The sequence below is a fragment of the Panicum hallii genome, chromosome 2 (assembly GCF_002211085.1).
Source record: "Panicum hallii strain FIL2 chromosome 2, PHallii_v3.1, whole genome shotgun sequence".
NCBI lineage: Eukaryota > Viridiplantae > Streptophyta > Magnoliopsida > Poales > Poaceae > Panicum > Panicum hallii.
The window spans coordinates 41230830-41245479 of record NC_038043.1 but is presented as its reverse complement, the minus strand read 5'-3'; the positions used below and the strand labels follow the sequence as shown (position 1 = coordinate 41245479).

The window sequence follows — 14650 nt, the reverse complement described above, 5'->3', positions numbered from 1 at the left end:
CCGCCGGTGGGGATTACTTGTTGCACTCATGTTGGGGACGGGGCCCCGGGATTACGCACCAGAAACGGAGTCGGCGAGCGAGATGGACTTGGACAGCAACTGCTGCTTCGACTTGTGGACAGTGCCGGCGACATGACGCTGCCGCCCGGGGAGCACTAGAGAACAAGAACCAAGCAGCTTGCTTGCTTTCGGATTCGAATTGCACCATGCCCTCTCCCTCCCTCTCCCTCTCTGGGTATCTCTGTGACATTATTTCATTCGCACGTCTAAATCGCGTGCGATTAATTGGAGAATCTAAGTGAGATGGAGCCGAGGCTGGCAAGACGATGAGGTCTTTAATGTACAAAGGGGCTACGAATAACTGCCTCAGCAAAGAAGTGATTAATAAGTAGCAAAAGGTGTAAGGCTAAAAAGGCTAATCAGACCTTTGTTTGTCATGCATGGCGGATTCGGCATGCTTCGTCTCGCCGTAGCCGTAGCAGCTCGCAGGACGAAGCCGACCGAGGCAGGCCGCAGCATGCATCCCTACTCCGATGTACAAATCCACGGGTCGAGGCCGTCGCCTCGCCCGGGCCGGCCGGGCGCGCCGGCGCCGCCGTCCGGTGGCTTGTCCGCGCTGCCGGCAGCCGATGACGAGGCCATCACCGCGCCGGCGTGGGACGAGTAGTTCAGCTTGCAGCTGCCGCCCGACGCGCTGGCCGCGACCACGCCCGACAGCTCGTCGCCGCCGTGGCCGTGGACGTCGCTCCTTGAGTGGTGCAAGTGCAGCCCCTCGGAGCCCAGGAGCCCGCCGTGGGTGAGCCCGAGGCTGCTGGAGCCGACGCCGGCCAGGAAATCCGACGGCGACGGCGCCGGATCGTGCAGCCGCGACGACTGCGCGAACCCGCCCGCCGCGCCGAAAATGGACTGCGACGAGGGTTGCGAGTCGAGGAAGTTCTGGAAGGAGAGGTAGCTGCTGGCGTCCTGCTGCAGCCGGAGGAGCGCCGAGGACGTCAGCTGCTGGAAGGCGTCGCCAGCTCCGGCCGCCGCTGTCGGGGCTGCTGGGTTGGATGACGCTGCTGCGGTGGTGGCCGTGCCCGTCGCCGCATTGGCATTGACGGCGCCGATGTTGGACGAGGACGGCGTCGATGACGAAGTCGACGAGGACGACGTGAAGGGCGGGAAAGTGGAGGGCGCGGTCGGGAGCTTGTGCGGGAATGGGCGGAGGAGGTACGGCGGCAGCGAGGCAGTGGCGTCCCCGGCGGCACCGCCGGCCGCGGAGCGCAGGGAGGGCGGCGGGGGGAAGATGTGGTCGAAGCGGGTGCGGAGCGACGCGGCGGGGCCCCCGAGCCCGACCCCGACGCCCGCGCCGAAGGGCGGGGACGGGATGCCCGTGAACTCCTGCACCATGGCGCGGAAGTTGGAGGTGTCGGTGGTGAGCACCGTCGTGGGCGCCCGCCGCGACGCGCGCGTCCGCTTCCGCGACCCCCTCGGCGGCTGCGCCGGCGCGGGCGCGCCCACCCCTGCCCCCTGCCCCTGCGCCGCCGCCACGGCCGTGTCAGCACCCTGCGGCCGCGCTCCCGCGCCTGCGCTCGCGTCGACGCGCGGCGAGGACGACGTGGACAGACCCGAGGCGCCGGCGAACGACCCCGACGCCCCCGACCACGCACCCGCCTGCTGCTGCTGCGGTGGCGGCGCGGACGTGAACTCTTGGAGACCGAAGTATGAACCGTGGAGCGAGAACGTGGCGGCCGAGGGGGACGGCGACGGGCGGAGCAGCGCGGAGAGCGGGGAGGAGTCGACGCCCCCTCCTCCTCCTCCGCCCCGCGAGTCGAACTCGTCGTCGCCGCCGCTGGACGACTGGAGGCTCCCGCTGTTCCCGGAGTCCATCGCGGCAGCAGCAGCTCCGCCGCCGCAGTCCCACCACCAACCCTCGCGCCCCTCCTGCTCCCCTTCCCGGTGGTGCAACTCCCCAGAAACCAACTACCGCCACCACAAGCAGCTAAAAAGGCCGGATCTTTCACTCCGGGACTCACTGATCCAGGAGGGACGAGTGGCAGACGCGGAAAGAGGAGAAGCTTTGGGACGGACCGGCGACGTGGTATAAAAGGGGAGGGGGAAGAGAAGGAGGCGGAGGGGAGAGGGGGGAGGAGAGGGGCGGCTGCTTCGGAGCACGTTCCCACAAAAGGGACGGCGACTGACTGACAGCTGGGGGAGGAGGGCCGGAGGAAGCCAGCCAGCGCTGGCCTTGGCTTGGTGTTGCTGTGCCGGGGTCGGGGAGTGCGACCTGGCTTCGCTGGCCGCGAGCGCCGAGCGCGTGCGTGGTTTGGTGAGCGGCATCGTCCCGGCGAAAAGGAAAAGGGTGAGGGGGAAGGCTGCGTGCGCGGCAGCTGACGGCGGGCCCGCCGGCAGCGATCCACAGGTTTGTTCCGTCTGCGCCACTCGCAGTTTGTCCCCGGGCCTCCCATCGGCTGAGCACTGTAGCACGGCTGCAACGTACTACGCCAATGATGTGAGCAGTGGCTACAAGCGGAGCTCCATCGGTGCCGGTAGGAGAACGCTAGTCGACCAGTCCTCCACAATTCTAATCTTCTTGAGAGTTACCGATTTGGCGAGATGGTAAAGAGATGTGACACCCTCCTGGCGGTGTTTCCGCCACGCCGACGTCGGGGTCGCTTCTCTGCCAGATCCTCCCCGTTAGCTGCGGATAAAACAAGTACGTACATTCACAATGTTTCTCTCTCTCTCCTCCTTTCATCCCCAATTTTTTCCAATTAAGTTAGTTAGTGTCTGAGGGGGGAAGCCATTTCTCCCATCTCTGATGAGCCGACGATTAGATCGATCTGAGCTTTTTTTCCCGAAAAGTGGGCGATTTGAAGTTTCATTTCTTCCATTCGAAGTAATTGTTGGTTTTGTCCAATCCTTCGATCATCACTGTTTTAGAAAAAATCCTAAAACAAATGTTTAATTTCTCCACGCTATCCCCGCGACCGCATCTTCAATCTAATTCTACCATTGCTATAGGTACCGGCCTCGCTAGTCAAATCATTGTTGTTCCGCTAAGTTGAAATTAGCATTAATAGGAATAATCTTACCATGAGTTTAAAAACATAGTACTGCTTAACTTTTATATTTCGGTGTTATGTGTTTGCATGTAATGGTTTGGCCATTCTCCTCGCTTCTCTACTAGCTCGCTAGAGGATCATGTTGTCCTCTATCAACCACCATCGCCACCGTCTTAGTTGCGTGTGTTTGCGTTCTTTTTTTTAGAGAACATGTCTGAGCACGTATATCATTAAGAGAGGAGGGAAATATAGATATCGTCCATCAAGCGCAGCCAGAGAAAAGGAAAAGAAAATTACATGGAGATACCTGCACGACCAGCAAAACAACGAACCAAAAGCCCACAATTAAGTAGTAAAGTTTCTAAGACCCTAAAACCAGCCTGAACCCAAGTAGCGGCCTCCTCCAGTACCAAGTTAACCAAGTCTTCAACCGTTCTATCACTGTGATCAAAAGTCCGCCGATTACGCTCCTTCCAAATGATCCAAGAGATAAAGATCACTAACGAATCAAAACAACGGCGATCAGCTTTCCCCAAGGTCTTGCGGCCCGCAGTCCACCACTCTGCGAAGACGGCAATAGGATTTTGTGGTGTCACTGCATGCCAACGGCCACGCAGCAAGACGCGATACCAAACTTGTCTGGAGAAGGAGCAGCCGACCAGCAGATGTGATATGGTCTCAGACTCTTGATTACATAAGGCGCAGGCATCATCCTGTTGGAGGCCGTGGCGTTTTCTCCTCTCGGCAGTCCAGCAACGACCATGTAGGACAAGCCAGACAAAAAATTTGCATTTCCCCGGCCTTGGCGCCAGCAATCGAGGATTGTCCCACAAAGAATGCACGGTATGCCGAGGCAGTGGAAAAAGTTTGATCCGCAGTCCATTTCCAAATGAGTTTGTCTGGCGTGTTGTTCTGCAGATTAATGTTTTCAACTAAGTCCCAGACCCTGAGATAATCCAGGATTACCTGAATGGTCCGCGCATCGGTAATGTCACGTACCCAGTTTCGTTGTGAGCACCCTTCTGCCACCGATCTAGATCGCCGCACGCGGGGCTGGACCGCATTGTACAGACAGGGCGCATTTCAGCGATGGAGTTGCCTTGCAGCCATCTGTCTTCCCAGGAGAGTGGTAGCGCCATCACCACTTTGCACATAAGTGGAGGTATTGAACATGGCGACCACAATGGGATCATGCTTAGTTCCCAAATGCGACCAGGGACGGGACGCATCCGTTTTCTGAAGCCACAGCCATTTCATTCGCAATGCGTAACCAAAAATTTGCAGATCGACAACCCCCAGCCCACCAAGCTCAGGTGGCCGGCACACCTTTGGCCACGCTAAGGAGCAGCACTCTCCTTTAGCTGATGCATTACCAGTCCACAAGAAGGAGCGACGAACTTTGTCCACACACTTAATTATCCAGGGTGAAATTTCAACTGCCAACGCCGTGTGGATCGGTATGGCCGAGAGTGTTGTCTTGATCAAAACGCTCTGCCTGCTTGGTTGATCAGCGAAGCTTTCCAGGTGGGGAGACAGGCAGCGACCTTGTCCACCAATGGCTGCAGGTCTGATTTCAACTGTGTTGCGTTCTTGATGTCACAACATGATCATGCCCTTTGCGAACCATTTACTTGCCATTGCATCCTCTTATTGTCGCCTCTAGCTCTTTCCCAGCCACATGTCCATTTACTCCCTCCGCTCCAAATTTTCGGTTATTTTTAGTGTTCTAGATATGTAATTTTTACTATATATATTTAGACATAATGTATATCTAGACATATAGTAGGAGCAATCATTACTGGAAAACTGAGCATTCGTCTAACGCGTTAGTACCTGAACATGCGAAATTAGTATCGGTAGAAATTTCCAGTCCTCGAAGGTCATTTAGACCGGTCAATAAGATCAACCGGTATTAAATATCTCATTTTAGTATCGGCTGGTGTTTTGGCCCGGTACTAAAATGGCGCGGCCATTTAGTACCGAGCCATAACACCGGCCGGTATCATGGCCCGGTACTAAATGGTTCTCTACATGTTACTTTTAAGCATTTCCTATCGAGTCACATGTGACGCGTAGGTGGGATGGTAAGGAAGGTTCGCGTGAGTCTTGAGGTCGTGAGTTCGAATCCCCGGTACTAAAACAAGGGTTCCCGACCGGTGCATATGCTCAATCCTCTAGCTGTGTGTATGTATACGATATATCTAGAAAACCTAAAGCGATCTATAATTTGGAATAAAGAATAAAGGTGGTACCACCGTACCGGTTCCCGCCACACCGTTAAACTTTAATGCACACCATGTTCTCGCAGTCCGGTTGCCAATCACACCCATCACTTAAAGAGTTGAGTGACACCGTCATCCTCCTTGACCTCCTTTAGAATACACTGGAGTTGAATGCTCGACATCCAAAAAAATATCATGAAAGTCTTGTGCCATTATGGTCGTAATTTTATAAGTAAAAATTCTTATCATATAAAACATCATTTTGTTGCAACTCTGTCCGTGTTCCTACGAGAAATGTTAACCTAGTCGTTAACATATTCTTAAGAAGCGAACTTGCGTGTAGCGCGGTGGTTCGGTGGTTGGGTTACCGATGGGCAACCAACGGGTTGGGGGTTCGAGGCCCTGGTCTTGCACCTTGCAGGAGCGCATATTTGCACAGTGGAACGGATGTATCTAGTTGTGGTCATCCTCGTATATATGGGTTGTATCGGATGCTGTATAAAAAAAATTCCCCTCGCTAGCATGGCTGAGAATTCGGGGGATTTTCTCGGTCAGAAGAAGATTAAGCTTCTTCTTAATATAATACCATGGGGGCGGTCTTTTTCAGCTGTCGAGTTTTCTTTTTAACATATCTTTAAGAAATCCGTAGGTGTACCAGTAGCCACCTCGTGCCTCCAATAACACGTATTCTAATAATCCTGTAGCATGTGTGCGCCCTCATTGGGATCGAGAGATTCCGCGGTTTGTGTGGCCGAACTGGCCGGACCAGCCTCGTTCGCCACCCCGTGGCTCGAGGCCCATGCGCGGCGCGGAAATTCTTGAGGCGGCGACGAGGAGTCTGCAATCAGCATGCGGCGCACGCTGCGCGATGACCGGGTGGGTTCTGTGTACCGCCGAGACGCGGCATTCGCGAATCGCGATGCCCGTGCGCACGAGGCGCGCGCTCGGCACACGGGATCGTCGTCTTCACTGTTCACGTCGGGTCGATCGCACACCAGCCGCAGGCCGCGCAACGGCGAGGCCAGAAGCGTACTACGCCCCCGGCGAGCTCGCCGCACGGCCACGCGAGCAGCACGTCTGGCGGGCGCCGTTCTGGATGGATGGCCCCTCCCCTCCCCCAGGGTCGATCAGGAACCTGGGCACTGGGCCGTGCTGAATGCAGGATTGCATGCAGGTTCAGCTACGCCCCCAAACAACAGTAGTAGCTGAGCGCAGATGCTTGACCGTGAGGGACTGAGGAAGACACTGTTCACACCGCACGCGGCCCCCGTCTGGAACGAGGACACGTGCCACCGGGCACCGGCCGTGCACGTGGAAGCTCTCCTCTCTTTTTTTTTTCCTATCACAAGTTGCCGCCGGCCGCCGTGATAGGGCCCGAAAGGGTGTTCCGGAGCTGGTGCTCGAGTATGCTTGCAGCATACTATTCGTATTCACTTTGGATGTTTCTGGATCTAGCAAGCGAGCAACGCGACTGGTGGCTACATTTTGAGAGATTATTAGACCTGGTCAACTGGTGAAAGATGGCTTCAGCCCCACGTCGCCGCCACTCCTTGCAACGGACGAACGTTCCTGCCGCGGTAAAAAAAAAAGAAAAAAAGCACCAGCGTAACTCTGTTTTTGTTAGTTAACTAAAAGTCACAAACCCAAAGCCTCTAGTAGGCTCAAACCCTTTCCTACTGCTACCAGTCTCGCGTTAACGTCGGCGTGCGATGACTGACGCCGGACGACGGGACGCGAGAAGACGAGGCCCGTCAAAATTACCTGGTAGAATTATGCGGCCCGTGCGTTCCCGTGCGGCCCGGTCGGCCAGAAGTTCTCGTTTATTCAGCGCAGCCAGTGGCGGACGCGTCAAAGAATTCTTCTAGAACTCTTGAACGGTGGATGGTAACGGGGTCAACGGTCGCCGGGGGAGCGGAGAGCCCCGCCGCCCCCCTTTCCTCTGCGCTTCGGGGGGCACCGTCAGCCCCGGAACCTGGCTTTCCCCGGTTCCTTTTCACATTATTAGGTAGGAGGGGGATCTACTGCCTCTTGGAGCTAGCTAATACTACTCGGCAAAGTTACATCCGCAACGGTAGAAACTTGAATTGATGCGAAATAGTATTAGATGCTAAATTTTAGTATACAGTAGCACTCGGGTTAAATTTAGCACATCCTATTAGCGCTACTATTCGGATGAACTAGTGCTAAACTTTAGAACATTATGGTTTGGATCTAAACCTCCTCTTAGCTTAGCTTTTAGTTGATCCATCCACATGGTTCTTAAGCAGAGGACACGCTTGAATCTCTAGTGAACGGCGGTTATTATAGCTGTTCCAAGGAAATTGTAACAGTCATAATCTACTTTTCAGGAAAATCCGATAAAATACATCTACTTTATAAATTCCTTGCCAATCTTTTGAGAGAGTTTGTAGGCCCACAGACCTTTTGCTTTCTAAGTTGGAGTGGAACCTCACACAAATGGTACCATCAAGCTCTCGCTCTCTACTTTTGTCCACAAGTACCGTGGGTGCTGTCAGGTTGACCTAACATAAGGACCACGTATAAAGGCTAACATTACAGCGAGCTCCTTGTACACATACAAAACTAGGCATTTCCATAAAATGTCAACTGTAGGCACATGCTTCCCGTAGTCTGAACTCGGAAGTCTGAACAGGGAGGGAGGGCGGGCAGGAAGCTCCCTATATAATTTGTGGAAGCTGGTTAAGCAATACAGAATTAAAGTCCATTAGGCTCAAATAAAAGATCTAAATCCAACATTTTAAAAGATTAGATTCAACATTTTTAAAAATATATATCAGCATTTAAAAATGGCAGATTCAACATTTTTCAGAACCACAAATCAACATTTTAAAACAAATACTAACATCAACATTTTAAAAATAAATTTAATATTTTCTAAAATCTAGATCAATTTTTTTTTGAAATAGATTCTTCCTATCTTCTTCTCCGGTGATGGTGGCGGCGCGCTGAGAGCAGCCGCAGCAACGGCGGGCGAAGCGGCGGCGACGGCGCGCGCGGGGCAGTGGAGAGAGCAGCGGCGTCGGCACGGAGCAGTAGGTGGCGGCAGCGGCGCGCGTGCGCAGGGGAGGAGGGAGCAGCAGACGGCGGTGTGGGAGCGCGCGCGGTGGCACGGGAGTAGCATGCGACGGCGCGCGGGTCCAGCAGGTGGAGCGGTGGCCACCGGCAGCAGACGGTGGCGGCGGCGGCGGATGGTAGGAGGAAGAAAAAGAAGGTGGCTGGACATCAAATCGGACCACATACATACATATGTACGAATCTCAAACACTGGTAGCCGTATAAGAAAAAAACTACCGAAAGTTTGCGCGGAGCGGGCAACCCGGGAAATTGTGTTTTTCAGTCCTTGTGAAACGGCCTACGAAATCTCAGGCCCATGAAACAGCCTACGACAGCCCAAGACTCTTGGCGTTATCCAGTTCCAACTCGCAACCAGCCCAGAATGCTATGGGCCGAGCCGATTTTCCACACGGCTGCGATCCACACACCACCACCGATCCGCGAGCTGAGCTGGTCTCAAACCGCTCCACCCGTCGCGCCTTCCCGGCTTGCCGCGCCACACGTGTCGACGGAGCTGGCACGTGCCGCCGCGCGGGCCATCCTTATAGCATAGTAGTACCCTCACTCAAGCTATGAGTCTGACCGACCGCTGCAAGCCTGCAACCGGCCACGATGCTGCGGAGGACGCTGCCGGCGTTGCGCTCGGTGAAGGACAGCGTGACGGACGCGGCCCGGCAGGCGGCCAAGGGCGACGCGCACTTCCCGTCGCTGCGCGGCCACCCGGCCGCGCGCGTGAACGCCCGCGAGTCCGCCGAGGGGCAGGCCCGGCTGGCCGCGGCGGAGGAGGAGCGGCGGCGCGGCGGCCGGCCTGAGGCGACCACGGTGAAGGAGTTCCAGGTGTACCGGTGGAACCCCGACTCGCCGGGGCGGCCGTTCCTGCAGTCCTACTTCGTGGACCTGGCCGCCTGCGGGCCCATGGTGCTGGACGTGCTGCAGAAGATCAAGTCAGAGCACGATTCCACGCTGGCGTTCCGGCGGTCGTGCCGGGAGGGCATCTGCGGGTCGTGCTCGATGAGCATCGACGGCGTTAACACTGTGGCGTGCCTCAAGCCCGTGGACGCGGACACGTCGCGGCCGAGCATGATCACGCCGCTGCCGCACATGTTCGTGGTCAAGGACCTCGTCGTGGACCTCACCAACTTCTACCAGCAGTACAAGTCCGTCGAGCCGTGGCTCAAGACCAAGAAGCCGCCGGGCGGCGGGCGGCGTGAGCACCCGCAGTCGCCGGCGCAGCGGAAGAAGCTGGACGGGCTGTACGAGTGCATCCTGTGCGCGTGCTGCAGCACGGCCTGCCCGTCCTACTGGTGGAACTCGGAGGCGTTCCTCGGCCCCGCCGCGCTGCTGCACGCCTACCGCTGGGTCTCCGACAGCCGCGACGACTACGGCCAGGAGCGGGTGCAGGCGCTGTCGGAGGGCTGGGACAAGCTGTACAGGTGCAGGATGATCAAGAGCTGCACCGCGACGTGCCCCAAGAGCCTCGACCCCGCCGCCGCCATCTCCGCCCTGAAGGCCCAGCACCAGCTCCGCAAGGCCTGACGAGAGGCACGAAAGGATGCCGGCCTTCGTGTCTACGCCGGTGCTACTGGAACGTAGTACGACGTGCCGTGCGTGTTTTGATCTGGGAATAAGGATGCTTTCTTTGTGGATTTCGTTGCTACTACAATGCTACTTGCCTGTATCGACGTCGACCCAAAAGAGTACTCTGTTCCGTCCCCAGAGCCCAGATGTGAACAATGCAGTTTGCTCCCTTTGGAATGCAAAATTGAGTAATTTTTGAAAGCGAAGTTGAGTTATGCAAGTAGTCATTTGCACAACATCACACACGAAGCTCACAATTACATGGAAGACATTCAATCTAGCGCCTTTCTTCCGGATCACTTGCAATGGAGGAATCCTGGCTTGTAACACGCCACAGCTACATCAAGCCTCAACAGATCTTGAAGCTCCGGGCGGACACCGCCAGCGGCCGCCGTCCGCCTTCCTTCTTCTGCTTCGCGTCGCGGCGCACTGCCCCACGGCGGCCCTCCCCGCCGAAAATGCAGCCGCGCTGGCGGTCGCGGCGCAGGCATGGTCCCGCGGCAACCGGTGCCTCAGGCACACCTCCAGGCCGCACCCCTTGCACCGGATCCTGTTGGAGAACGTGAGCGCCTCCTTGCACCGGCGCACGGGGCACGCCGTCTTGCGCTTCCTCGCCGGGTCGCAGCGGGCCGACCGCGCGTGCTCGTCCAGGATCTCCCGCTCGGCCTGCCCCGGCGCCGTCCGCTCGATGGAGTCGCCGCAGTCCTGGCAGACCACGACGGTGCGGCCCTCGTCGGCGGCCTTGGCGCAGCCGTGGTCCCGGTACGTGCGGTGCGCGGCGCAGAAGAACCCGCCGCACCGGTCGCACTCGAAGGGGAGGAAGTCCAGCTGGTTGCAGTCGGCCTCGTCGCAGTGCGCGCCCAGCTCCGGGAACAATTCCGTGCCCCGCCGCGCCATCGCCGTCCTCCTCTCGTCTCTCTCTCTCTCGCTGATGGCTGATGGGTAATGTGTTGCGTTGGGGGGGGATCGGTGCTGGATTTATAGGTTGCCGTGGACGGTTTGTTTCGGACTCGGAGTGGATTCGTTTGCCACTTGGGTTCCGTGTTCCGTGAGGCGCATGGTAGAAGGGACCATTATTTTTCGTTTTTCCTAAGGATAATCGAGTAATTGTTAAAAAACGATAATCGAGTAATCTCTGTTTTCCTGGTCAATCGCTTGTGTGTTGGTTTCTGCTTCGGATGCGTAATTTGCAGCCCACCCATTGCGATGCGACCGCAACGGCGGATACGCCCGCGTTGGTAGTTTATGTTAGGACGTGGTTGACGGATTTGTTTGATTTTGGATTCGCCAAGGCTTTGTTCGGTTATCCATGTTTGGGGTCGACAAGGATGGGTATAACAGGAGAATGAGATTTATTTCGGATCGGGAATTAATTTCAGATCTTGTTTGGTTACATTTGGATTATTTCAGACCGTGAACGAAGGGCACAACCAGAGAAGAGATTAGAATTTATTTCAGACTGGGAACTAATTGTAAAATAGACTCGTAATAGGTATAACAAATGAGTGGAAATTATTTCCACTTCCGAATAAATCCTGGTTTCTTATTATACCTATCATGAGTCTCTCATTGTATCTATCCTTTCCATCCTTTCAACTCTTCTCTTCTCTTCCCGATCCAGAGTAGCGACGCAGGGAGGCAGCTCAGGCTCCGCCGGACGACGACATGCGCCGCCGTGAGCGCGACGGTGGAGGCTTATGGGCGGCGGCGGCGGATCGAGACGGGCGCATCGTCGCGGATCGAGACTGTAGGCGGAGCTCCACGGGGAGGATATCGTCCCCGGCACGACGCAGGCCTACGAGAGCAGCGGCTCAGCGCGGGAGCGCGCGGCTCCCCACGGTGGGCAGGCGCGGTGGAGGCCTCGTGCCGCGGCGGACGCGGATGGAGGCCTTGGCGGTGCTGGGATCCCGGCGACCGATGCACGAATCGAGGTGGGGCTAGGGGCCGTCGAGGTGGTGCGTCGGCACGCGCCGAATCTCCGTTCTCGAGGGTGCTCGGCTCCTATCGTTACGCCGCTAGCTCCAACCTCTTCTGCCTCCTCGAGTAATTCTCCCCCTTTCCCACTTTTATTGATTAATTGTTGGTTCCTGTTGGTCCTAAAATGCTTAACTGGTACTATTAAAATGTTTACTTAATATTAACTAAAATGCCTACAACAGATACAGATACATACATGCAGTTAACTCCATGATTTAGACAAGAAAATCTGCACATTGTGTCGATAATAACGTCACATGTGCTACTATTTTCTGCTAGGCAATAGTTCTTTTTCAAATATATGGAGAAAAGTCTAATATTTGTACTTTGTTAAGCAACAATACTATACTTGATTAGGAAATAATAATATACTTCATCAGGCAACAACATTGTACTAGTTCATTAGGCAATTATGTTGTACTTTGTTGGCAATAATGTTGTACCACATTAGGCAATATTACTTATTATATATTTAGGCAATAACACTGTACTTCATTAGGCAATGTTATTGAACATATTCATCTAAGCAATAACATAGTTCTAAATTTGGCAAAATATTATACTTCATTAGGCAATGCTATTGAGAATATTCATCTAAGCATGTGTTCCATCTCTTGTCTGCTGCATGCAAGCTACCTGGTTTTGATCATCACCCGAATCATTCCAAAAGCGCAGTGTCGCATGTCTAGCTTCCTTGTCTGATATACGCAGATTATGATTTGAAAGCTAAATGTCTCAAATTTGTATTTTTGGCGTTTTGCCTAGCTGAAGCAGCATATTTTCTCATATGAATGAATACTTATGCATTATCGATACCACCTGAATAACCTAATTAAATAGTATTTTCTAACTGAACTAGTACAATAGCCTAACTGAGAACTTAATTGAGAACGATTTCAGTTAAGGGAAGGGCGAGCAGCAGAATAGGCAAACCAGATATCATATTCGCCTGTTTCCTGCTAACGAGTTGATGAATCAGGATGGAAATGAAAACAGGGTATAAGAAACAAATTTATATTCAGTGATATGGTTTCTTTCATAAATGCATTTCTTATTAGCTGATGCTTGCATTGTCAATGTTCAAAATATAATAGTTCTACCATTTTCTAACATTTCTTAGTTGATACTTTTAGGGCATCAGAGTTCTATGTTTTCATGGGTCTTGAACAATATACAACTGGGGTGCTCTAATGTAGAATCTAGGCAATTTAGTGTATGTCTGCCAAGCATTTTGCATCTAATTTAGAAGCAATTTTTATATGAGCTACTATGCAGTTTTGGTTATGCAACTAGGATAGTCTACTTTAGTGTAGGCATGCCAATCTTTCTATATTTAAACTATGAGCAATTCTATTCGAGTCACCATGTAGTTTATTTATTCAACTATGGTGGCCTAGTTTTTATTCTATGCATCGCTTTTCATGTTCAGCAAAGCAAAAATCAAGTGTTAAGTAGGAGGGAGCTTATGTGATTTTAGTCATCCTGGGAAGTTCATAACTGCCTAGTTATTTAGCTTGATCTAATTTTTTAGTCCAATACATGTCCATTGCAGAAATGAAAATTGTAGAGAAAAAATACTGGTAGGTTGTGCAATTCTAAAATGACTGATTCGATGTTCTTTTGTGCAGATGTTGCCTGATAATGCGAGATGTGAATGGGGCCTGATGTGCTGTTTTAATTCAGATTTTGCACAATGAAAAGGTTACTTTTAGGGAGCACCGATGGCATATTTGATTGCAACTCTGGATGATTTGCCTGGGAGCAGATGCTGCCTGCAGGCTGCATGTGAATGTGTTCGATTCTGCCTTGCCCGGCAACCGGTAGAGTGGATTGTTTGATTGAAGTCTGGTGCGTGAGGACTGAGTGATCAAAGTTCAGGCAGCGGCTAGCTATGTCGATTTTGGTGGCCTGGTGGAGGAAGCAATGCCTGGTATCTAGGACTTCAACCAAATACGTCACAGGCAGAGTGCAGGCCACAGTCCAGCCATGCAAAATTGGTTCAGTGCTGCAACCAAACATGCCCTGAGTGTTTCAATTTTAGAAATTTTGTGCAAAAGCATATCATGTACCATAAGAAATAAGAAATGTAGAATACATGTGTTTTTCTTATACAAATGGATGCACTTTCTTTTTAGTCCCTCCCTCCGTTTCAAATTGTAGATCGCTTTAGGACTTCTACGTATATTCTTTCTTTTATACATCTAGATATATATACTATATCTAGATATATAGCAAAAATTATGCATATTGAATTAAGGGAGTATTTAGCAGCTCCAGAAACGGTCATGGTAGGCTGGTGCCGCCGGCCACTAGCGCTTGAGACAAGCACGAGGTGATCCAGGTGGGACGAGCATGCCATGATTGCTACCCCATTCATTCTAAAATATTGATCATTTCAGTTTTTGTAATTTATAGTGTTTACTATACATCTAGATATATCGTCGTGAAAATTATGAATTTAGAAAATTTAAAATGAATTAATTTTTCAAAAGTATCTGCTAGCTTGGTTCTTTTGGAGGAAAAGGTGAGAATATGAGAAAGACGAGGTAGAATGCGAGGAAAAAGATAATTGGATAGCTGTTGGATCTTTAAGGTCTTCTTCAACAAGGCCACAGAACTTTAACTCATCATTTTATTTATATGGAAGAAAGAGAAGATGAAGAGAGATAATGTATTATCTCTTCTTCAATAGCTAGCTCATTGAGCAAAAGTGATCAGTCAGCTTTATTAATGAGAGGGAGGTTGTAGGATCAA

The 14650-nt window shown here is 52.8% G+C and overlaps 2 protein-coding genes, 1 long non-coding RNA gene and 1 pseudogene across 3 annotated transcripts; 2 read left to right on the top strand and 2 right to left on the bottom strand.

Annotated features, from left to right (window-relative positions):
• Positions 1–240: 240 nt before the first annotated feature.
• Positions 241–2321, bottom strand: LOC112879298 (mucin-19). The gene has a single exon (XM_025943521.1). The coding sequence runs from the start codon at positions 1867–1869 to the stop codon at positions 526–528; it is 1344 nt and encodes a 447-aa protein (XP_025799306.1). The 5' UTR covers positions 1870–2321; the 3' UTR covers positions 241–525.
• Positions 2322–8935: 6614 nt separating this feature from the next.
• On the top strand, positions 8936–10001 carry LOC112879299 (succinate dehydrogenase [ubiquinone] iron-sulfur subunit 2, mitochondrial-like). The gene has a single exon (XM_025943522.1). It carries the CDS (start codon positions 8954–8956, stop codon positions 9875–9877), a length of 924 nt encoding a protein of 307 aa, XP_025799307.1. The 5' UTR covers positions 8936–8953; the 3' UTR covers positions 9878–10001.
• A 267-nt stretch (positions 10002–10268) lies between these two features.
• On the bottom strand, positions 10269–10816 carry LOC112881060 (annotated as a pseudogene).
• A 672-nt stretch (positions 10817–11488) lies between these two features.
• LOC112879707 lies at positions 11489–14035 on the top strand. The gene is made up of 2 exons (XR_003226147.1): positions 11489–11962; positions 13525–14035. It is a non-coding gene; the product is annotated as an uncharacterized LOC112879707 (long non-coding RNA).
• The last annotated feature ends 615 nt before the right edge of the window (positions 14036–14650 follow it).

Bases quoted from the DNA above. Each gene is read 5' to 3' on its own strand.
- LOC112879298 (XM_025943521.1), bottom strand. From the start codon at position 1,869: ATGGACTCCGGGAACAGCGGGAGCCTCCAGTCGTCCAGCGGCGGCGAC.
- LOC112879299 (XM_025943522.1), top strand. From the start codon at position 8,954: ATGCTGCGGAGGACGCTGCCGGCGTTGCGCTCGGTGAAGGACAGCGTG.